The 23,888-nt window shown below is 41.0% G+C and overlaps 2 protein-coding genes and 1 long non-coding RNA gene across 4 annotated transcripts in view; 1 reads left to right on the forward strand and 2 right to left on the reverse strand.

Annotated features, from left to right (window-relative positions):
• The first annotated feature begins 2,767 nt into the window (after window positions 1–2,767).
• Window positions 2,768–10,551, forward strand: tsku (tsukushi small leucine rich proteoglycan homolog (Xenopus laevis)). 2 transcript variants are annotated; one of them, XM_069534415.1, is made up of 3 exons: window positions 2,768–3,159; window positions 7,705–8,016; window positions 8,338–10,551. In XM_069534415.1, exons 2-3 carry the CDS (start codon window positions 7,711–7,713, stop codon window positions 9,076–9,078), a joined length of 1,047 nt encoding a protein of 348 aa, XP_069390516.1. In that variant the 5' UTR covers window positions 2,768–3,159; window positions 7,705–7,710; the 3' UTR covers window positions 9,079–10,551. The 2 variants fall into 2 exon arrangements, with proteins under 2 accessions (XP_069390516.1, XP_019950848.1); XM_020095289.2 differs by lacking the exon at window positions 2,768–3,159 and adding an exon at window positions 6,960–7,070.
• Window positions 10,552–10,895: 344 nt separating this feature from the next.
• On the reverse strand, window positions 10,896–16,699 carry LOC138412024 (uncharacterized). Its single transcript, XR_011244542.1, has 4 exons — window positions 16,543–16,699; window positions 12,608–12,677; window positions 12,083–12,165; window positions 10,896–11,941 (listed from the first exon to the last, which is right to left on the reverse strand). It is a non-coding gene; the product is annotated as an uncharacterized lncRNA (long non-coding RNA).
• Window positions 16,700–19,774: 3,075 nt separating this feature from the next.
• The window catches only part of mmp13b (matrix metallopeptidase 13b), a 4,183-nt gene continuing 69 nt past the window's right edge, over window positions 19,775–23,888 (reverse strand). The window contains exons 1-11 of the mRNA XM_020094931.2: window positions 23,673–23,888; window positions 23,408–23,518; window positions 23,114–23,241; window positions 22,716–22,864; window positions 22,458–22,583; window positions 22,222–22,377; window positions 22,008–22,128; window positions 21,344–21,477; window positions 20,775–20,934; window positions 20,588–20,691; window positions 19,775–20,483 (exon numbers count right to left, since the gene is read on the reverse strand). The exon at window positions 23,673–23,888 is cut by the window's right edge and continues 69 nt beyond it. Of these exons, the coding sequence (XP_019950490.1) occupies window positions 20,383–20,483; window positions 20,588–20,691; window positions 20,775–20,934; window positions 21,344–21,477; window positions 22,008–22,128; window positions 22,222–22,377; window positions 22,458–22,583; window positions 22,716–22,864; window positions 23,114–23,241; window positions 23,408–23,518; window positions 23,673–23,762 (1,380 nt within the window). The 5' untranslated portion in view covers window positions 23,763–23,888 and the 3' untranslated portion in view covers window positions 19,775–20,382. The remainder of the gene's footprint in view (window positions 20,484–20,587; window positions 20,692–20,774; window positions 20,935–21,343; window positions 21,478–22,007; window positions 22,129–22,221; window positions 22,378–22,457; window positions 22,584–22,715; window positions 22,865–23,113; window positions 23,242–23,407; window positions 23,519–23,672) is intronic.

Genomic DNA, 23,888 nt, shown 5'->3' on the forward strand with positions numbered 1-23,888 from the left:
GTGTAGTCACAGGTATATTGCATTACATTATGTGCATAGAGAGTTGGAAAGTGAGTCCACCTTTGTTGACCCATATCCCACATAAGCTGATGAGCCTCTTAAATGTAACACCTTGACACCGCTGTCCTGCATCCAGGAATAGGGGATAGAACTGACAACTCAGCGCAATGTTCTCCCAGTGAGCAGTGAATACAACACGTCCTCTGTAAGGAGCACAGTGAAACACAAACAAATAGAAAAGAAGAAAATAAAATAAATTATTTCAGATAATTAATATCACCAGGTAATGTATGACATTAACTAAACAACTCATAACATTAACTAAACTCTCATTTCACTTTCTACAGTTATAGGAGAAAAATAGAAAATGTTGTGTGAGCAAAAGAGGAGATAAATCATTAAAATGTTATTGGTGTGATGGAATCGGATCAACAGGAAGATTTATGGAAAAAATATACTTCAGGAGACACTAGGCAAAATAATATTTTAATGTTCTGTGCACTTTTTCTATTGACACTATAGGATGAGGTGCATGGAAATAAAGCAATGCATAGTGAAATGGGAAAATTTAATTTAAAGGACTGTTCTATTTAATATTCAATAAGGGGTTGTATATATTAAGCTCAGTGTGGATCTCAGGCCTTTTCTTTACACGATTAACAATGAAGCTTTTGGAGAGCCCACATACCGAGTGGAATCATGGCACTGGGGCTCTCTGCCCCTGTTTGTCAGATCTGGGCAACAAGTGAACCATAGCAATACTGCATGTCCACCAAAGGGGCCAAAGGTGACCCGAATTAGTTTTGAACATGGTCATGTTCACCATTTACCACATGGGTCACTTTAGGTCCACATCCAGATTACACCTTGCCCAGAACACAGCTTGTTTGCCAATAGGCCCACATGGGATATTTGGGCCACATTAGCAACTTTAGAACAACTTTAGACTTGGACACATTCTGTTCGGGCCTCAAGAAGTCAAGAAGTGCAACATCATTGCCTGAAGTGGCCTACATCCGTATGCGGTCTGGTGTGGTAACAGCTAAGACATGGATTACATACTGACTCTGCAGATGCAATTGGCATTGGCTGCACTCTGTAGCTCTGGTGTCATCTAGTGGAGATAGAGTATACAGTGCTGATTACTGTGTTTTACACCAGGAAAAGAAGAACAGACTTTATGCTTCAGCCATCATAGAGTCATTATTTATGTTTGGATGCTGAAATTGCATGTACTGGTTTCAACCTAGATTAACTGGAGATATTTTATTGCTTATCAAGGGACCACAAATCAGTTAGAAAGAGTTTAAATGTTCAGTGTAATAGGCAACAGCTTTTTAAAAAAGCTTTAAGCAGCACTGTGCAGGGACTGACTGGGGACTGAAGAGACAATGAAATATGCACCTGAAGAGTTTAAAAGGTAATTTAAATGCAATGTTAATATGTACATAATTACAATTTGAAAAAACATGTACGCCTTGGTCGTGTTTCTCTTTCTCATTTTCAGAGTTATTATGTTTTTACATCATGCTCTGCATTCTGCTTGCCACCAGAGACCCAATCTTATCTCCACAGCCCTGAGGATTACCAGAAACTGCAACATGCAAACCGTTTGTATGTGTCCGTGTGTTTGTGTGCGTGTGTGTGTGTGTGTGGCCTAAGTCGCTACATGACCACAACGATAATCCCCTTTTCTAAAACTCTGGCCTCAAATTGTGTTGACCCTTGGGAGTGTGTGAGTTGTACTGTATTGGTGTGTGCTGTCATGCTGTCATGCTCTCATGAGAGAAACAATGGCCGGGGGCAAAGTTGAAGGGTGGAGGCCCCTCAGCATTGTGTGAGCAGCAACAGATGTTCAACATAATTCATCACACTTGACCTCCGTCTTTTGAAAACTAGTTACAGGGCACGGCCTGTTTGTTTATTGTCCTGTTACAAGTTTTGTCAGACTCATCTAGATTTTTTAAACAACAAACTGCCTATTTCTGATTTTGCTATTATGTAAACTATTTAATGAAATCACTTTATATAGGCCTCAGTCTGCAGGATCTGTCTTTGCATTGTTGTAAAGAACGAGAGGAGATGTGTGCTTCAACAGGAAACATCTAGGTTTCAGTTCACATTAGTTCTTTTATTATCACTTTGATCAAAATGCAAACTTCAGGCCAAATGAAACAAACCACTTTTGTTTTCGTGTAAGGTTGTTTGAGGCGATTCCACCAGAGGGCGCTCCTGTGACATTAGACTGAACACGGAAGTTAGCCGTCTTACCCTTTAAAAATAAAAGGTGAGGCAAGATGAGGTTTTCTCGGGGCAAGTATAACTGTCAGACTATGTTGAAATGGTTTTGGTGTACACAATTTTAATGTTTAGTATATTTCATGTATTTATTTATATTAGTTGTATCTTAAAGTGTATATTATTTCAAAGTATCCATATGGCTATTTATTACATTATATTCATATATTCATTTCTTTCTGTTTAAAGGTACAGTGTGTAGAATTTAGTGACATCTAGTGGAGAAATTGCATGTTGCAGCTGAATGCCCCTCACTTCACCCTCCCCTTCCAAACATGAGAGAGAACCTGTGGTAGCCTTCAGTTGGACATGTTGCTGTAGCTTAATCGTGTCCCCGGTTCTGGCAAACAGATGCAGACTGTGGTGAAGTGCCATTATTCCATGCGGTAGGTGGGCCAAATAAATTTTGCTGTTGGGGAAGGAATCTATATAGGAAAGCATCTTCATGCTGTGACAACTTCAGTGGATATTAAAAAAAAGGTACATTTGAAGCGTCTTGTTTTGGAAATCCTCAACAGGAAGTGCTCTTATTTTGTCTGCCGGAGGACTTGACGGTGGTAAAAAGAGCCAAAGGCGTCCGTCCCACACACACACACACACACACTCTGAGACAGACAGAGACAGACAGACAGGGAGACAGACAGGGAGACAGACAGGCAGGACTCTACGGGATGGGAACAGACCAGTGTGACCCAGTGTTTCCAGCTGTTGGCAGTTTGCTGCGGAGGCGCCGAGCTCATGTAGAGCAGCCGGGGACTGGCACCGGGACACGGACACCGCTGCGGGGGTCTGCGAACTAAAACATGGGAGCGGTGAAGTGAGGAGAGAAACGTCCCGAGGAGCAACAAGGAAAACAGCGAAGTAAGTAGCTGAAGAGGGAAGTGATCACAAGTGGGACAAGTTGTGTTTCACTGGTTTCCAGTGGGTCAGAGGCTGCGGGTGAAACTGTGGCGGACACAGGAGCTGAGGGACAGATCAGGTTACACGTTTTCTGGTGTGATTGAGAATCCGCCCCTCGTGTCCACACGGAGACTGACCACGCACACACACACACACACACACACACACACACACACACACACACACACACACACACACACACACACACACACACAAACTTTGCAAACTCCTGTGACTGAGACGCGCGGAGGTGACATGTGGACCAGTGATTGACAGCCGCGAGGGGCGGGGTATAGGTCGAATGGCTCATAAACGCTGCTAACACATGTGATTAATAATAATACTGATCGCTGTGGATGTGTTTAGATGTTTTAAATCCAGTCGGTGGAGGTGTGTGCTCGCCCCGCGCGGTGCCACGTACGGCTGCTGCTGGAAATCTGATCTGCAGAGGTGCCCGTGCAGAGCCTGAACACTCGTGTTGACTTCCCAGGGCATGACATGGTGGTTCACTCTGTGGTTAATGCACAGAAACAGATGGTCAGACATTTTTTTAATATAATGTGGGGAGTGGTGTTTTTAAAATGAGACAGAATAGGTTAAGGTTAATTGTGGAGTCAATTTTCAACATCAAAGTCATTTACTTTGATGTTTTGTGCATAACAAACTAAGCAAAAAGAAAAATATGGGGACCTGTTATTGCAGTACCTCCAGGAACAGTGCACCAACACAGTAGATGGCGGTAATGCACCTTGACATTGGTTGCCGACCGCCAATAAACCGAACAAAGAAGAAGTGCGTGTTTATACTGTCTATGTGTGTTTGTTTATTAATTTGATATGGACATTGCTCATTAATCAACAGATAAAATACTGTAAAGGATGCCAGAGTTCGCTATACAAGCAAAATTGTATCCATTGTCCCGAGCCAGCTTTCACATTTCAACCTGAAATAAAAGAAAATGACCGATCTTATATAATCACAAATATATATATGGACAATTCATGCACATTATACATACCATCTAACTAACTGGACAACAAACCCATGATTATGGCTACATCCGTAGTACGACTCATTGGTTTGAAAACGCATCAACTTGGAAACGCTGCTGGTCTCAGTGAATATATTCACCAGTAAATCAGCATAATTGATATTATCCATATAACCTACTGCGAAGTTCCCCTCTTACATTAGACTTTATTATTGATAAAAGTAGTGTTGTATTCAAAGCTTGCTCCGAGCTTCCCCTCTTAATGATCTTTTGCTTTTTCTGAAATACTGTCTCTCGTCACCTCACCATAAAGCAACACTGGAGTTGATTGTTCTCTGTGCTTGTGAAAAGATTTATTCTCCATAAATGCCGCTTAATTGTTTTAAAACACTTAAGTAGCGTCTCTTTTCCTTTGAGCTCACCGTCTCCTCCTCCTCAGTGTCATGCATTCATTCGGCTTAAAGGATTAATGTGGCATCCGTCCAATTCAAATTACACAGTTTTCAGCCTTCAAACTGGAAGAATACATTGGCACAGAGCGATGTCTACGACACCGAGAATACAATGGGGGCGCAGAGTGGTTGTCCTCCAACCAGTAGGTCGGTGGTTCGATCCCAATGTGCATGCCGAAGTGTCCTTGGCTAGATGCTGAACCCTGAATGGCCCCTCATAGAAAAAAAGTGCCCCTCTTGATGCATACTCTGCATTTTATAATGAAAATCTGTCTGGAAAAATCTGTTGACTAAGAAAAGTGAGTATTGCTTTTGAGCTTTTTGAGGTTCTCTGCACAGACGCTCCACAACTGCATCAAATCCTCCTCATTACTCAGGCGAGCAGGGCGCAGCAGACAGAGGCAGGAAGTGACGTATTAAATCCACTGCGGAGATCACGTGATTTTCTTGACAACACACAGACACCTGTGACAGATCTTATCGCCACAAAATCTCGATCTAAAATGTTGATTCGCTGGAGATACTTGACAACATGAATGCATAACTCCCAGTAACTAATAACCATGAAGTATACAGCCAAGGCATAGTATAAATAGTATTTTATATTTGTTAATGTATAAAAGGAAATCTTGAGTCAGTCTGAACGGGCCTGATGCAGCTGATAATAGTGATAACATCAATAATGTGCTTATCATGGTGATCTTTGTTATTCACATTCTAGTTAACTAAAATTAGGCCACAGCAGCAGTGAGTATATGTAATCAAACCTCTCTCTTTCCATCGGTTATTTTTGCTTGAATCCCTTATCATACGACAGTAATTGGATTATCCCATGCCATGGATTAAGTCTGTATGTAGTTGCAAAGTGCAAAGTTATTATTTAATTTCTCACCACTGCTGTGTACATGAGCTGTAGGTTGTTAGATAAATAAACATGGCTGATGATCCTCAGAGGACAGTGGAGCCTGTTGTGCTGCTTTCCCAGGAAAGAAAGGTGCGAAACGCTGTCTGAAAGTGAGAAGGTGACGGGGCGTGATTTCACAGGCCTTTGCCAATTGTCCACTCAGGAGGGTTCGCGGCTCTAACTGCTGTTGCAGTTGGGTAATTGCAGTAGTTAGAATGCGCTGGATTTGAAGGCAGCGCTGGCAGCAGTTTTGTGTTAGAGGAGATTTATTGGTGAGAGGAACACCTGGTGCTAAGAGTTCATGATCCTTCCTGAAGCAACAGATGGAGGCGAGGATGCAGGAGGAGGAGGAGGCATGGATATAGCACACACAGGAGAAGAGCTGCTGAAGACCACGTAGGTTGTAGCATATAAAGCCACTGGTCATAAACTCAACACCCACTAACATCAGTGCAACGTTATGACATGGATTCAACTTCCAGGCGTTGGAAGCTTAAATAGGACGTTTGTGTGCTTATTGTTTTTTAAATCTTTGGAACAACCTGCAACAGCAACTTTTTCTTTGTAATGTGCAAGATGCAACACTGGCAAGACAGCGTTCAGTCAACATTGAGTTTGAAATAGAGACTAAAGTCAAAGATATAACTGTAACTATAATTATCAATGGTGCTGCCTTCTGTTGTGCGGTGTGATGCTCAAACATGATTCATGGCATAAACAATAAAAGAAAGGCTAACTCCTCTACTGGCAACTAGAAACAGGCCAATCAGGTTTTTAGCGGCTATACCTGGTCTAAAAAAGGTATAAGTTACATGAACTATGAGCCCACTACCACTAAGCAGCATTTGTATTAGCTCAGTTAGATAGACAGATAAGTAAACTTTATTTTCTGTCCCAAGTGACAGAAGTTCTCCTTTTGACATGCTTAACACATAACAGTGTACTTGTACTGAATGTTATCACAACTAAAAAGTACAGAGGCTGAGACACTGAAATCATCCAGTTGATGCCCTGTAGAAAGCTGCAGCAGTGAGAGGTTCAAGGGCCATCCAAAGAAAGCGGCACAGAGGTGAACGGCTCTGTCTCAGCAGACTTTGAGGTGTCGTAATCTGCCTCCATACATTGAGTACTATGCAGCTCTGTCCCCTCACCCTCTTACATAAGCTGATATAACTAACCCCTGTTAGATATGTATTAGCAGCCGTGACAGGAGTCACTGAGGGCAACTTAACTGCACAACAACAAATTAAAACATTAGAGAGCATTAAAATCATAGTGCTTTTTGAATTTCTTGGAAATGTTTTCTGTAAAGCTGTTAAAAATTGTCTTTAGCACGTGCTTTGCTGTGTCACATCCTGGTAAGTTGACCATGACACTTCATTTTTACTTGTTACACAACTCTTAACCTCTGACCAATATTCATTCTTATTTGAGTGTGTTTGCACGTTGCATAAGTTGAACAGCTTTTGCATTCACTGTTCATTTACACATAACTTAGAGGGAGCTTACACCTGCTGGAAAAAAGGTATGAAAGGTTTTTCCCTGGTCACTTGTGTGGACTTTATTTAATTATTTATTTATTCTTTTTTGAATGTGCAGTCGCTGTGTCTTTTTGTTTTTTTGAATCGTTTTATTTCAGGTGCATTGGTGTTTTACTCTCAGAGCATACGGAAGCTGGATTTTCAAAGTTGGAAGTGGTTTCTGAATTTGTTTTGTCTGAATGCAGTGCACCATGTCTCAGAGAACATGCTTGGGAAGTGGGCACTTGTCATTTTTGCAAATTTTAAGAAGCAGAGCGGAGACATTTTAATGGACTTATGATACACTCAGATTTTGATTTTTACAGCCGTGCATACTCATTGTAGTCAGTAAACTTAGAAAGGGAAAATTAACTCTTTGATCGAAGAAATTAGGTCACACCCGATGGGAAGCCGGGAGGGAATGGAATTGGGGCTTCTCGCATTGCATCAAAAAAAAACTTGAAGTTCTTTCCCAATGATTAACAAATACCTTAAAGATGCCATGAACCAGGACATGTGCTCTAATTTCTGCATTTAGAAACAAGATGATTTTCATTAAGAGACAGCATAACAAACCTCAATAGGTGTATGTGGTTAAAATGTTTCAAAGGAAAAATAAATCAACTGTTCTTTCCTCAGGGCATAATGGTCCTCCTGCTGTACTTTGGCTTGTCACTGCTGGCAGCTGTCCAGCCCAGCACCACCAAGAACTGCCACCCTGGTTGCCACTGCGAGGTGGAAAGCTTTGGCCTGTTCGACAGCTTCAGTCTGACCAGGGTGGACTGTCGAGGGTTAGGACCCAGCGCCGCCATGCCCATCACCATCCCACTGGACACTGCCCACCTGGACCTGTCCTCCAATGCCATGGGCCCACTCAGTGACGCCATGTTAGCTGGTCCGGGCTACACCACCCTCATCAGCTTGGACCTCAGCAGCAACCGTATTACAAAGGTTGGTGGTTCATGGAAGGCACAAATATACTTGACTATTTGACTGAAGGCAAATAATACTCATATTACTATTTTTCTTGATGTGCCTTTAAAATATTAAAGCTTAGCTAGTCACTCCAACTGTTCGATGAGACAAAAGGCAGGATGAGTAATATCTGGTTATAGAATAGTGAGGGGTTTATATAAAGATACTCAACAATACTTTTTTCTTCTTTTCTATGTGAATGACCACACCAAGAGATATGTGACAAATGGTTCTTATTCTATGTATTTCTCTTTATTTGTTGTCTGTGTCAATCTCTTCATTCCCACACATGTTCAGCTAAGCCCCAATGCTTTGTCCAAGCTGCGTTACCTGGAGACTCTGGATCTGAGCCACAACAACCTGGCGAGCCTCTCCTCCAGCTGTTTCTCTGGCCTCCCTCTGGCTGAAGTTGACCTCAGCCACAACAGTTTCCAGGAGTTTGACATGGATGTGTTTTCTACTAAAGTCAATGGTGAACCTGTCAGCTTGGATCTGTCTCATAACAAGCTCTCATCAGTGTCCATGACTTTGCATGGAAAAGTTTTACACATTCAAACCTTAAACCTGTCGGCAAACCGGCTGTCGAATGTTCCGAGGCTAGCGGGACTTCCTCTGAGGTACCTCAATCTGGATGGTAACCCCATCGTGCAGATTAAGGAGGGAGCCTTTGCTCTGCTGAAAGATCTGGTTTATTTATCCATCAGCGGCCTTCATGAGCTTCAGGAAATTGAGTCTCACAGCTTCAAGGGCCTGCAGAGCCTCCAAGTTCTGGATCTCTCCAACAACCACAAGCTGAAGTCTCTGAGCCCTGCAGTTTTTAGCGAACTAGACTCTCTGCAAGAGCTGAATTTGTCGGGCTCTGGTGTGGCGTCCTTGCCGGATAACATGCTGACCCACTTGCCCAGTATTAAGAGTATTACCCTGGGACGAGGCATCCACTGCTGGAGGACCCAGAAACAGGGACAGTTTCACCGGCAGCTGGGTCAGGTCCAACACACCGAAGTTCTGAACTGTAACGTGGAGGGCATAGCGTTGTGAGACTGGACGTGGACCATTCCTTACAATCATGATGCCAGAGCTGTGCCTTCTTTTTTGATATGCAAACGCTTTGTTTTGCAACTGTCTCTGAATTACCTCTTGAAATATGTCTTAAAGGTTTCATGTAGGCTTCATGAAATCTACACATGCGTATCATAAATGCTGCAACTTTTTAAAACCATGGCAAAATGTACAGAGTTTTACATAGCAATTTTACAACGATTACAGTATACTTAATCTTATACTTACAGTATAGTCTAAAATGGTAGGAAACTTCTCATAATCCAAAACTTTAAGTAATATTCATACTTAATGTTCTTCATTTAAAGTGGGACCATGTTAAGAGTTGTTTGCACTTATTCCAGTACCAGTCGCATTTGTTTTTTAAATAATACAGTCACACATTGACAAAATGTCATCCAGTGTTAAAGCCTACGAAACCTTCTGTTGACCACTAAGAATTTTCATTTGACTTTGAATGTGATGATAAATGGAAATGATTGAAAGGAATCATTCAATATTTTGGGAAATGCACATATTCGCTTTCTAGTTGAAAGTTCAAAAGACGAATGATGTACATTAGCTTAGCATTGCACAAAGAGTTGAACCAGAGGCAAACAGCAAGCTGGGCTCAGTCCAAAGAGTTCAGCTTTTGTACGAATGAAAGAAATGACTTTTTAACATTTATTTTTTACATTTGAGCCAGACCAATTTGAGCCTGTTACTGTTCTTTATGCTAAGCCAAACCAACTGTTTGGTTAAAGTAAAAAAAAAAAGTAAATATTTGTCCAGGTTGTTGACTTGTACTCGTTCCGCAGTAAATATTGATCTACTGTGGTCTGAATGGAAAACATCAGATAAAGACTTAACTGATTAAACTGTAAAACAGAAATATCTTTCATTGTTACAGCCACAAAATGATTATTTTACTGCTCAAAATTTCTCTTAGAAATATTAGCTAGAAACCAACAACTTGTCCACTGCGTTTAGACCATTTCTTTTCAATATGGCACAAGGTTTGATGCACATCTTTTGCAATATGCTGTGCTCGCTGATCTGGTTGACCCTTGTCTTGTGTGACGACAGGAATAAACAAGCTGTGTCCTTGCTGACTTAACTTGACCTTCTGTCAAACCAGATCAACAAGACACATGTGACCAGCAGGCTATGACAACTTTAACATATTAAGTGATGAAGTGATGCTGGTGTCTGTTGATGTTTTAACACCCAGCTGCACTGTCTGTGCTGTTGCCTGTAAAACCTACCGAAACATTCCTGTGGTATTTCTGAGAGGATCAGCCTCAAGACTGCATATTAGGATTTGTGACATTTTGAAAGGCTTAAGTGTTTTTTTAGATTTTAAAAGGAATCTTAAAAAAAACAGTTTTATATTTTGTATGTACTGTATGTAATTATATTGTATATAACTTTATATATATATGACACATGTGTAATAAATTGACTATTCTCACACGTTTGTTCCATGTTTTGTTATGTCATATGATGTAGGGATGGCAACATTTGTAAGGTATGACAGTAAAGGATTGTGAACGAACAGTTGCTTTGAGACGTGATCTCGCCATGTTGAAGGATGAGAAAAAATTATTCCAGGACCTGCCCATTTAACTGGATCCACTTCAAATTGAATTGGTTCTTCTTTGGCCCACATCCCACCCTTCCACCGACTTTTACCAAAACCGTTTCATTCGTTTTAGCAAAATCCTGCTCACACACACACACACACACAGACAGACAAATGGCAATGGAAACATGAGAACTGCACTCAGTAGAGCGCATACCTCCGCCAAGGCATAACCTTAATTTCAGTAGGTCCAGATTTATATTTGGATCTACATGAAATGGCTCGCATCAATTCCATACCCCAAGATATGTATGAATTCTTTCATCAAAATTTACACAATTCTTAGACAAATCAATAAATATGTTGAAATACTATCTCCCAATGTTAAAGAACCATCCAGTAGTTTTTGCGAATTTCTATTAACTATCAGACAAAAAACTCCATTGCCAAGGTAACAAAGCCAAATACAAGAAAATATTGTGTCAGTGCTGAGGATTTGCTGCTGGATTTAACATTTTACTGAAAATTCCTGTTTTTCATAGCAGTCACCCATTTGAGCCTGACTGACTCACAGCAGGGTGTGACTCTACAGGACAAGAGGAAACTCTCAGAAGCAGTTCACCCCCACAGCCTTTTCTTCAATTTTACTACTCAAAAGTGTATAAAACTTTTGTTTTGCTCTGTTTACTTGTAAGTGTCTGGATACACCGACTCATACACACTTGTGGTTTTGAATGGTCCTTGTGTGTGGGCAGACATGCCAGTGTTTGGCAGGTTACCATGCTACGCTTGGCTGGTAACTCACCAAGACTGGAACTGAGACGGGAAGAGGAGAGAGGACAAAGAAGGAGAAAGAGAGAACGCTTATTGATCTAGTGTGTATGTGTGTGTGTGTCCAGCAATGAGTGTTTGTCTTGTGAGACAGAACACTTCCACATTACACCCAAAGATGAGTGTGAACAGCCAATAGAAAGAAACAAGCTGAATAAACTGGGTTTTCACAGATTGCGTCAGAGTTGGCCTGTACGTGTTACATCCTGAAAAGTCAGCTTGAGAATAAAGATGATCAATTGTAGAACTTAAAACCAGCCTAGACTCCTCCAGTTGTTTTGTTCTTGAATGTATTTATTTCTATGTGTGTGTGAGTGTGACTCTATTCTTTTCAAGTGGGTGGGGGGGCTGCCTGAGAGCGCTCAGTGAATTGACCCCATTGTAGAAAAACACTTCCAGATGTTTGTGCCTTTTTTTGTCCAATCTCCTGAAGAGCCAGCATGTTGAAACCTAAGGGAGCAAAACATGCAGCAGAGAGGGCTGCATTCAGTGGCACTGTGACAAACACTCACTACAACACTGTGACGACATCCATGGATTAACAGCCCAACAAATTAAGTGACAAATCAAAAGGGATTTTATTTCACTTACCACTAATGTAAATCATCCTATAGGTCCAGTTTGAAGAAGAAATGGGAAAATGTGTTGAAAGAATCCAGATATTTCAGACATTTCTGCAGAAATTAGAGCAAGAATTAAAAAAAAAGGTAGAAATTATAAGATTTCTCAAATATTCTGAAATAATGTTTTAAGAAAATACTTAAAAGATGCTTAAGATGTTGCCCACAGTTTTAGGTTTACTGTAAACTCCATAGCTTTGAGCAATTTATGTGGACTTTGCATCTAATTGCATCTCTGCATTGACTTGTATGTAATCTCATTACGCAAAAAATGGAATTGTGTTAAGGGTGAATGCACCGTAGGTAAGTGACGAAAAAACACTCATGACCGGACAGGACCACATCTGGGGCCAATCAGAATTCAGCTACTGCCAGTGCCCCCCTGGCCCCGCCCCTGCCTTTAATCACCGGCTGAGATGTTGGAATAACCAGCAGAATTAAATCGGAGAGCTACACTCAATGAGGGTCAGCTCACATCTATCTCACATCTGTTTACCTTTCAGTTGTGCTCCTGCCAATGTCTCTCCCTCTGGTCTGGGACATGCACTGATGTGTTGACTTGCAATCTGCATGACACATCATAAAATAGCTGACTGATAGTTGAAAACATGTTTTGTACTCTCTATCCGTCACAGATTCTAAAGGGCACTTGTTAGGCGTTTTCACAGCGAAAAAAAGTTTTCCACAGAGCGGGGGTCCATGAAAATCATGACAGAAATGTCGACATGTCTGTTTGATGCTGAGAGAGAGAGAAAACAACCCCTGATGAACTGACAAAGTGGTCCATTGACATTTGATCTGACTACGGTTGCTTTACTGTTGACAGTATAGAGAGAAAGTTTTCAGTTTAAAACTGGGTCAACCGAAACTCCAGCAGATCGAGTCGTGTTTTCAGTCACACTTTGAGCTGATTATTGAGTATTTTATTGTTTCAGTGCAAATACTTGTAGTGCAGTTGCCACCAAACAAAACAAGCAGTAGTTCTAGTCTGATCAAGCTTCGACAAGATTTATTTCTTCTGTGACTGAGTTAAATGTACTGTTTTCTTTTCTTGTTCTTTTGTTGGTTTTCTTTTCATATAATCATAATTAATCTTTACGATTGAAAACAACTGTTTGAGTGGGCTGTTTATATAATGGTGGTGTGGGGGGATGTGTGAGTGAAGAAATCAAAAGGTAATCACTTGCTTCCCTGTAGTGGTCTGGCTCCAAGATGCAATTACTTCAAAGCAGAGGGAGGCTTTGAACTGTGTGTAATTAATTCAGGCAAGAAGAACCACGGTGTCTTTATTAAGTGCTCTGTTCTTGCTTGAACAACTTGAAAAACTAATGTAATTTGACCTTCCCGCATAAGATCCTCTGGAGGATCAGGCTATCCAAGCAGCTGATTCCCTCTACCTAAACAATACATGCTCCTAACACTGAAAGGTTTTTCTTTGCGGTGCCAGAGGGAGCTGTAAAATACAAGTATTTGTTTTTTTAGGAGCCAGTTTCTAAAGCTTTTGTGGTAGAATATAAGGGTAAGTATTTGACGACAGCATTATTAAAATGTATTGACGAATGACCTCAAGGCTCAGGCTTCATCGTGCCGCCGTGACAATAGGCACCAAGGCACTGTGTCAGCGTAATGCAACCCAACACATGCAGGGGTTTTGTTTTTCAGAAAAACAAAAGATCAGCTCAAATTGTTACAGTCCACAAAGATATACTTGTCTTCCTGAGAGCCACTAAAAAGCTGCAGAAGTTGGTGCCACTGTAAAGAGTTTGCTGCGTCTTCTATAAACATCTGCTGAATGCAGTTATGTTGCTCAAAGTTTGCACATTGATTTTGACTTGAATCATGAAAATGTTTTAAATCCATTTATAGTCTTAAATCCATATATAGCCTCATTGTAATTTCTGGCTGTTGTTGTGGGGGTCAGGGGAATCTGAAGGGTTGGAAGTTGATTAAAAGCCTTAGAAAGCAGAGAATAAAGACATTTAGGAAGAGTATAGATACTTTATCTTCTAAGGACTATCTGCAGGTGTGTGTGTGTGTGTGTGTGTGTGTGTGTGTGTGTGTACAGCTATCTTTGTGAGGACCAGTTTTAGCCTTGAGTGAGGACATTTTTGTCAAAGTGAGGACATTTTGGCCAGTCCTCACTTTGTGACCCCCCTTTAATGAACTGTTTGGGGGTCAAGACTTGGTTTTAGGGTAAGGGTTAGAATTAGGTTTAGGTTAAGGGTTAGGACTATGCATTTAGTTTGGATGGTTAGGGTAAGGGGCTGGGTAATGCATTATACCAATGAGTGTCCTCACTAAGATAGCTGTACAAATGTGTCTGTGTGTGCTGTGGAAACCCTGGACAATCTCACATCAGCAAAAACTAAAACTCATCAGAAGAAATACACACTGACCCTTTAATTTTAACACCTGTACCATGACTCAGCAAGTGGAGAATTGGCCCATGGTCAGTTCTGCGGATTTATTTCAGATTTGGTTGTTGCTGATTCTTGTATTTTGGTGAAAGAGTCCCTCACACTGAAGTTAAGAACGTGCACATGACAAAACTATCCCAGCTTCTTCTGCTGAGCTGACTGCTGAGCAACTCCAACCAAGACGCTGCCGTTGTCTTACAAGACAGACTGATCCCAGAGGTGCTATTTTATAGGAGGACTAATACATCTTTGTATGTGTTAATTTAACCCAGACTGTTAATGACAAATACTTCTTCACAACCTCATTTTCTAGTAGACAGTGTGACACATCCACATCAAAAACCAGACATGTTCCCTGCCCTGGTTTCAAGTTATCAGCTGCTGAATCTATAAGCATGTGACATCAGGTATGTGAGAGAAAAGCATGACTTTGCTTGTCAAGGAGCAAATTCTGAATCATGTTACTCTCACTGAGAACTGCTTCACTTTAGTTTGGCTTACATTCAGTATAATCATCAAAAATCAGCATATTCATACAAAATGTAATTTAAAACACCCACTGAGTTAATATCCTCATTCATAAATTTGACTTTTAAACTGGTGTACTCTGCTTCCAGTTGTTTGTTTCTTTTTCAAACTGGTATAATGAAACAGGGTGGGGAACCTCTGGCCTGCAGGCTGTGTACGTGAGACAGCTCATGAATAATAAGGAGGCAACTCAGAACTACAAAAACCAATAAATAATAAAAAGGGAAAAAAAGAAGAAACATGTCCCTCATGGCCCCCCCCTGGCTGAACGCCTGCCAAGGACAGGAAACAGGAAACACATGACACACAACATTTAGTTGTTGCATGTCGCCTCACATCACGATGACTGTAAAGAAAAGTGCACTGAAATTTGCATCAAGACTCTGTCCCACTGTATAAATAGTGAATTCAAAGCGTCTTGATGTCCCCCTGGTGGCCGGCCGCAGTATAAACCCCACCTCCTCTCTCTTAATTGTTAAGAGATGGACCAAACTAAAAAAGTTCATGTCAAATAATATTTTCTCAAACGTTTGTGTAATTGTAGGTAGTTGTTATCACACTGCTGGATGTTCAAGTGTTGAGTTTTCTGATATGTTTGGTTCAGTTCGATATTTGATGTTGTAAAAATGGAGTGAGATTGACAGCATAGACTAACTGGCAATCAGTTGAGTGGGTCGCTCCCCTGAACGTTTGTATCCAGGATGTTAAGGAGTCATGTCTAGACAGAGGGTGGAAGAGGAGAGGAGTTGTTAATCTAAATATACAGTTGATGCCGAAAAACATCATCATCATCGTCTTGCTTAATCTTTCAGGATGTTTGACAGCTACTGCATATTTCATGAATGAGGAGAAATAATTCCAGATGGAGACATTGTTAGCTTGCAGACTATTTCCATTCCAGCATCTGAGGAGCAAATATAACTCAAACTACATTGTACCTTTAAGATAAACCATACAATGTTCATCACTGAAGGCAATGCTTTTACTTGTCTTTGCTAAATACCAATATGTGTTTAAAGCTCGTGCAGTGAAGCTGTAGCCCTTTGTTAACGTTATCTAATCTCAAAATGCTGCTGCAAGCTTCACTGTTACTCAAGAGATAACATCGCTTAATGAATTTATTGGTCACTTTTATGACACAGCCTGGGGTCATATCTGCTCTCATTTATCTGAACGCATGAGCCAACACAAAACAGAACATCTCCCCATTCCAGCATCTCACAAGAATAAACAGAGAGAGAGAGGCTTTTCAGCAAAGATGTAAACACTTAGACTTCAGATGTTTTCTATTCTACACAGGGGAAAAAGAAGAATAGGCAGAGGGAGATAAGACGAGAGAGCCAGCGGAACATGGAAGGCAAGAGACAATGATCAATGTGGATCCTGAGCTGAGCAGATACAGATACCTACAGATATAAAAGCTGTATCTGCAACTATCACACTATATACAAAGAAGATCTGTGTATGTGTGTGTGTGTCAAGGAACCCTAGAGGCCCTAGTTTGTTGGCAGCGTGGGATCATGGGAGTTGATGTCAACACCCCCATTGCAGATGAAAATCTACCAGACGCTACTCAGGCACAAACCATGTTCAGGAAAAAACAGCTGACTGGCTAACTGACAAACAGTGTGTGGTTCCTTCTTCACACATTATTTGCCCCGGAAGTTACAGCAGAGATGTGCAAAGCTGCAGTTAAACTAGATATCACAGTTAAAAGGCGACTGAAATTAAACGTCCTGTTACCTTGAATAAAATTGGGGATTTCTCTGTGTTTCAACATCATTGGAAACATGTCAGATAAATGAAAGCACACAAGTCAACAAAATGTATAACATATCTAGTTGTGTTTAGACATTTTAATGAAGAATTGTTACATGTCATGTCTTTAAATGAGCAGTTTGAAGTTACATAATAGTTGTGTTGAACAAAAGAGGAGAAGCTGCCTCATTTCATTTCGTTTGGTAAACTTCACACTCACAGCTCAGTGTAGGGGCAGCAGGGATCTTGCATCACCACGTCTTACACTGGTGTGTGTGAGGAGGGAGTTTCCCAGAGGAAAAAGGAGATGTATCCTGATTCTGTTGTCTGCTCCGTCATTATTCTCCATCTGGTTTCCATCAGCAGCCTGCAAAGGTTTGCCTCCACCTTTTTTTTCTCCTTCCAATGCCATTTTTCATTCCCCCTTACTTCTCTCTCGACATTTTTATTATCTTCAAAGTGCTTCAACATGTGCTCTTACATGATAACAACACAAGGAAATAGATACACTAAGAAAGATAAGAGGAGGAAAAAAACATTGTGGTTAATTTTCTAGATACCAGGGGCTCATTCCAGTCTGGGAGCACTCGCAGGCCAAAGCACACCCACCTTATTCTAAGTCTTGGCAGCAGGATCTAAATCTTGCCTGCTCTGTAATGTAGCTCAACAATGACTCAGCTGAACTTCAAACAACACTACACCCAGCATCAATTCACAACCCTGTAGCCAGACATTAAAAAAGAGAAGGCATTCATATTCAGGGTTAACCATCTTTTCATTTGGCACCAGCTCAAATCCTCACTGCTGCATTCTCAATGAGTTCAAAGAGTCAGTTAATGAGTCCTGACTGGTGCAGGAGCGGGGGGAAGGTGCACGATTGTGCCTTGAGTAAAATGGTAAAAAAATAAAAGAGACTTACTTGACCTCTAAATCCACACGGGTTAAAAGTGTTTTATGTTCCTCAGCTGCACTGCCTCTGCAGAAGTCAAAGGTCAAGTCATGTTAGAAAAGGTGCTCAATGTGTGCAGCTCACAAAGGACTTAGAGCAAGAACATGAACTCACAGAAAAGATACGGTAAGAACGCAGCTGGAGATTGTCTGAGACAGTCGCATTAACAAGAGGAAAATGTCCAGAACCTTCAGGAGAGGCACGGCACCTATAGAGCATGAAGGAGGCAGGACATGACGTTTAAGATCCGCTGTGGAAATCACATGTTTTTGTTCACAGCACATCAACACCAGCTTCGGATCAGCAAAGCTCTTGAATCTCCTCCTCTTTCCAAGTTGAAATCTTCATTTCATACCTGTATATCACCTCTTCTTCACTAACATTCTTCCACTTTCACGTCCATTCGCTCGCTGTGAGTTTTCCAGACGTTATCCTGTTGTATTCTCACATGGGCTCAATCAGACATTTTCCATTTTATTGTTCATTTTACTAGAGGGCTGTCAGAAAAAGCTTTGGAAAATGTCTGACACATACAGCCCATCTGATAAATTTCAGTGCATGTCTGAAAGCAGCTAAAATGTCTTTTTCTTTGTCCTCCCTTCCTTCCTTCTTTCAGCATGTCCTGTTTGAGGTCTGTTGATTAGATGTCTCCTTCCTTTCTTTTTTCTGTCTTTCTTGCTTTCTTCCATCCCTTTCTTCCATCCCTTCCTTCAGCCTGTCCTATTTGATCTTCGTTGATTAAACGTCTTCATCCTTGTTTTTTCTATCTTTCTTTCTCACTGCATACCTACATCTCACAGCTTGAATAGATAACAAACCTGTTTTATTATATCTGACACGTACAAATGTCCTGATAATCTGAGTTTATTTCCTGCATTTAATGTATATAATAATGTTCACATTTGATGTGTGTGTATAAATAACAATATCATGCATATTGCTTTTTTGTGTGAACTATAGAGTTCAGTCTCTCAGAGTCAACATCAGGGACAAACAGAATCAGTGAGCCGCCGCTGACGCAGCTTCGACCACGTAATATCTCGGAAATGAGCAAATGAGGTGACTGCTTCACTGCACTATAATTACATCCACATGATTGGGCCTGTGGATTAAGCTGCTTGGCTCCAGCTATGCTGTTTCCTAAACTTCCGCTACGGATACTTTACTGACCTGAACAACAAACAACAAACAATTCTTATTTTTCATGAAACATCTCACAACATCTTTCACTTCCTGCTCAGATAAGTGGCTTTATATTGCTGCAGTTTGCGTGAAGATACTCTGTGTAATGGGCCTTTATTAATGTGATTAGTGCTTAGTCTGTTTGATGTGTGGTATGTTGATGTTGAATGTGGCCAGAGCCAAAGATTTTCCTCAACATTTGTTGTGTTGATGAGGCACACATAATTCTGCCCTCCCAAACAGGGAGCCAGACACCTCATGGTTCAGAGTCTGAAGTTGAATATTGTCATGGTGTTGAATATTATTTCATTATAACACTTAATCTTTCCCAGAATCAGGATTATGATCAATTCAACACTTTGCACTGAACCTTTGTGTTCTGAAAGCTGACAGGAGTGCCCTCTAGTGGACATTGTACATGACTACATGTCTCAAAATCTAGCTATAAAATGTTGTTGAGTGTAAATCAAGTTTAAAGTGAACAACCCTCTGCAGTTGTAATTTCCATGAGGGGAAACATTATGAATGAAACTGTTTTACAAAACATTATTTGGTTCATCTGACTTCCTTTACAAAAAAATAACAACTATATTACCAGAATACGCCCATTTTTTTGGGGGGGGGGGGGGGGGGGGGGGGGTAATTATGATTATTATTACAGTTATCATTATTATTAGCAGTAGTATATGTTGCATATACATGTATGATACACTGTTTATATCATGATCACATACTTTTACCCTGTACACAGAAATGTTTTACAAACTGCTCACAGTAAACTCAGGAAAATATCCATTCTCTGATGTAGCTGGAAAGAATATTGACTCAGTTTCATGTTGAGCGTTTTTATTCAGTACAACCTTGTCAGATTTAAAACATTTGAAATTACTAACAATACAATTCACAGAAATCTTTCAGTGCTACTTTAAATTCAATCTTTCAAATGACAACACAGGCTCTTTAACAGTGACATCATTATTAGAGATTCACTTTCAACTCATCTTACAAAACTAAGGACAAATACAGTTTTTATTTAACTGCTGGGCTCTCTCTGTTGAAATAATTATATATTAGTATAAGAGGTAAAATATTGACCTCACAGGTCAGATCAGCCGGACCCACAGTCACTGATGAACCCTGTCCACAGTGTGGCATCCGTTGTACAAATAGATTTGTAAAATAAATATAAAATATTAGGAAATATACATAAAAAAGGAATTTTCCAGGAGTCTCTCTGGCACTTTACACGAGCTGACATATGTCTAGCACCAGTGGAAAGAAACATTTTTCATGTGTTCCCTGCATGTGTCCATTTCCATGCTCACTGGACTGTGTCTCATTTCAACATGTCTGAATGTTTGTGTATGTTGTGTTGGTTTCTTGTCATATAGCCAGCTATATTTCTATGCTATGGTAGGCCAGTCGCACACCGCCTCATCAGCAGTTAAAAATGGAGTTGGTCCTCATGATGTGAATGACCTTCTTCGAGGTGTAGCTGTATTCATACTGCACGTGATCATGGAAGAAATTCAAATATCCTGAAGAGCAGAGGGGGAGTAGTGTTAGAAAACAGAATACAGACAAAGGGCAAATTATCTTTTTGGATATTGATGAAAATATGGTATTAAAGGCTTCACAGTACCGTAGTGATAAACAGCAGCGTCCACCTCGTCATCCATTCCAGGAAAATCGTCCTCAATGGTTCGTGGGTAGCCGCTCTCCATGGTGCCTGTTGCTTCATCGTAGCTGTTGGGGACAAATAGGAAAAGTTCACCAGGGATACTGTACTGTGCATACTTATCAACTCATAAACATTCATCTCTACATACCTCCAGTATTCCTCGTCACTGAAGAGCAGAGTCTTGCCCGTGTCTCTGATGTACACGGCTGCATCTACTTTCCTCACGGTCTTAGGGAGTCCGAGTTTGTGGATGTATTTGGGGTAACCATCCACGAGGCTGTATCCATTCAAAGCCCACATCCGGATCCCTGTTAAAGATAAAATAACAACACCAGCACATAAAACAACAACAATAACTAGAATAACTAGAATTTCACTCAGTAGAGGACATACCTTCACCAAGGCCCAACTGTCCCCTAAAGAAACTACATTAAAATTCTATTTTATTTGGATCTGCACTAAATTTCACACTCAGTCACCTAAACACGCCTGATTTTCTTTTTCACCAAGATCCATGAATTATTCTTTGGAATATCAAGGAGAATGTCGATAAATTTCCGATCTCTCACAATGTTAAAGAAAATGAAAAAAAAAAATCCAAATCTGATGGGCTCTTCCTTGATTCATACATTCTGCCACCAAGTTTCATGGCAATCCGTTAAACTGACAGACTGACAGACAAAAACTAAAACCTCCTTGGTGGAGGTCATGACCCACCACTGAATATGATGACCTGGTCCTTCTGCGGGTTCTCGTAAGCTGCATCCACCTTGTTGGGGAGGGAGGGCCATGTGGACTTGATCAGAGTCTGTTCAGGCTCGGGCATCTGAGGATGGAGACGCCAGTAGAATCTGGAACAAGTTAAAGCATAAAGTTAATGTGGTCCCTCTCCTCCCCCTCCCCCATCTCTCTCTCTCCTCTCCCATCTTTTCCACCCACCTTAATGAGTTCTTTCTCTCCACAGCAGCCAAAGTGTGCTCATAAGAACTGTTGGGTTTCTCTATAATTTAAAGGTCTCAACCTCACGATGTAAAGTACCTTGAGATAATGTATTTTATGATTTGGCACTATACAAATAGAATTGAATTAAAATGTAATAATGTATATTATGACCTAATAAATTAATCTACAATTTTTTTAATTAATTCCCTCGCATAGTTTGATCTCTCTCTCTTGTGTTATGATTTGGCGATACACAAATAAAATTTAATTGAAAAAGTAAATTGAATAAATTTAAATAAAGATATATAGTGAATTTTGGGGTGGAACACGGACAGGAATCAGTGTCGTGTCTAGTGATCAGAGGTTTTAAGTCTCGTCAATAACGATGTTCAGGTACGACCATGTGTGTGTGTGTGAACCATCATTGTTGTCACTGTACCTGTCTTTGAAGATGATGGTCTCCCCCCTGAGCTCTGTGGCAGCATCAAAACTCAACATGGGGTCACACTTGTCTGGGGCATCAGGCTTTGGCTTCACCTTCTTTTGGTCTGGGTTTGGACCTGAGATCGAACATCTGGCATTAATGCACCGTTCACAGTAATGTTTCCATGATGTGATGAAAAGCATTGATAGAAGAGATTTGTCTGAATCACCGTAGAGAGCTTGAATGCCTTCGATGTCATCCTCAGCCAGAACTTGGCCTGTGCTGTATGAGTAGATGGGATACATCAGGGCACCGGCGTCTGTGGAGTGGGACATACCGAGGGCGTGGCCCAACTCGTGGGCCGCCACTATGAACAGGTTGTAAGCTGTGGAGAAAAAGATATCCAGTCCAATATACTGTTCAGATGAGTGGTTGTTTAAAGTTGAACGTGCTCCTGAGTCTTACCGGATGAATCTTTGGTCCAGAGTTCATCCTCATCAAAGTGAGTGTCTCCTCCGATGCCTTGGCCCGGTGGGTAGGCGTGAGCCAGCAGACCATTAGGCCCATCGAAAGGGTTGTAGTCTCCATGCTCTGCAGGATTCAGGTGTAGGTTTACATATACTGAGCAGAATGTGCACAGTCTCCCCTTCAGAGCATGTAATCACCCTTTCAGCCAATGTCAAGCATGTTTACTGTGTATCAGATATAATGAGTTTTTTGTACCTTTTGACCCAAAACTGATCATAATGTCAGCGATGCCATTGTGCAGCTTCTTAAAGGTCAGAGGTGTGACACTGGACCAAACGTTCAGCGCATTGCGAATGGCTCTGTCGACGTCAGACTTCTTCAGATCGGGTGTATAATTCACGATCCTGAAACATCAAGAAAGAAAAGCTTAGCTAATCAAGAAGAGAAAAGAAACAAACTCCTGGATCTGCCCCCCGATCTGGATTGGCACAAAGGTTTTATGGGTTCATTCTCAGATCATAGCCCACCTCTCTGAAAAATTTCCTGGAAATCGGTCAAGGTTTTTTTTTTGCTTATTCCTGCTAACAAACAAACAAACGCAGACAAAAACCTAAACTTGCTTGGTGGAGGTAATTATAATTTTCAATACCAACCTGAATGTAACGTTGTTATTTTGCCATTTGAGGTGTCGAGGGAAGTGGTTGTACTCCCCGACGTCTGGGACGCCACATCGGGGCAGCTTCATAAACTCCAGCGTGTTGTCATCCAGATTCCCTGTCAACTGGAAATGGACACCATAAATGAGTAAGAAATTGTAAACAAGAGCATTTTCTAGAATAAATATATCCTTCAGCACTTTAAGGTATTTTTTCTTTTAAGTGTATGACTTCCAAGAGAAACTTTCTTTCCTTAATCCAGGTTTAATTAGATATTTTCATCTCTGTCACCTTGAGTTTGAAGAAACTCTGCATCTCCATGATCTTGGTCCTGAAGGCGCCTGATGTCTCCTGTCTCCCTTGAAGACCGGCTGGAAGACCATAGAAGCGACGGAGGTATTTCTATTTGAAAGAGAAAAATCACAGAGGCATGAAAAGTGCTCCATCTTAGATCCTGAGCACTGTAATGAATCTTGTCACTGATTGCATTAAAAAAAATATTCGAAGCCAGTTTACAAAACTGAGTTCTGTGCGAAGCCGAGACGTCAGATCTTACCTCTGCTTGAAGCCAGTTGTCTTTGTCCTCAGACGGCAGAGGCACAGCAGAGGAGTGAGCGACCACCAGCAGCAGCAGCAAAGCTATCATTGTTGCTGTCTCTGTGTTGTCCTAAGCAGTCATTGGGCTCAAGAAGCACTAAAGGGTATTTATAGTGTTTTGAGGCCACTGTTTTTTCTTCTCTCAAAGGATCCCAGTGATTCATGTAAAAGCACC

The sequence above is a fragment of the Paralichthys olivaceus genome, chromosome 11 (assembly GCF_024713975.1).
Source record: "Paralichthys olivaceus isolate ysfri-2021 chromosome 11, ASM2471397v2, whole genome shotgun sequence".
NCBI classification, from domain to species: Eukaryota; Metazoa; Chordata; class Actinopteri; order Pleuronectiformes; family Paralichthyidae; genus Paralichthys; species Paralichthys olivaceus.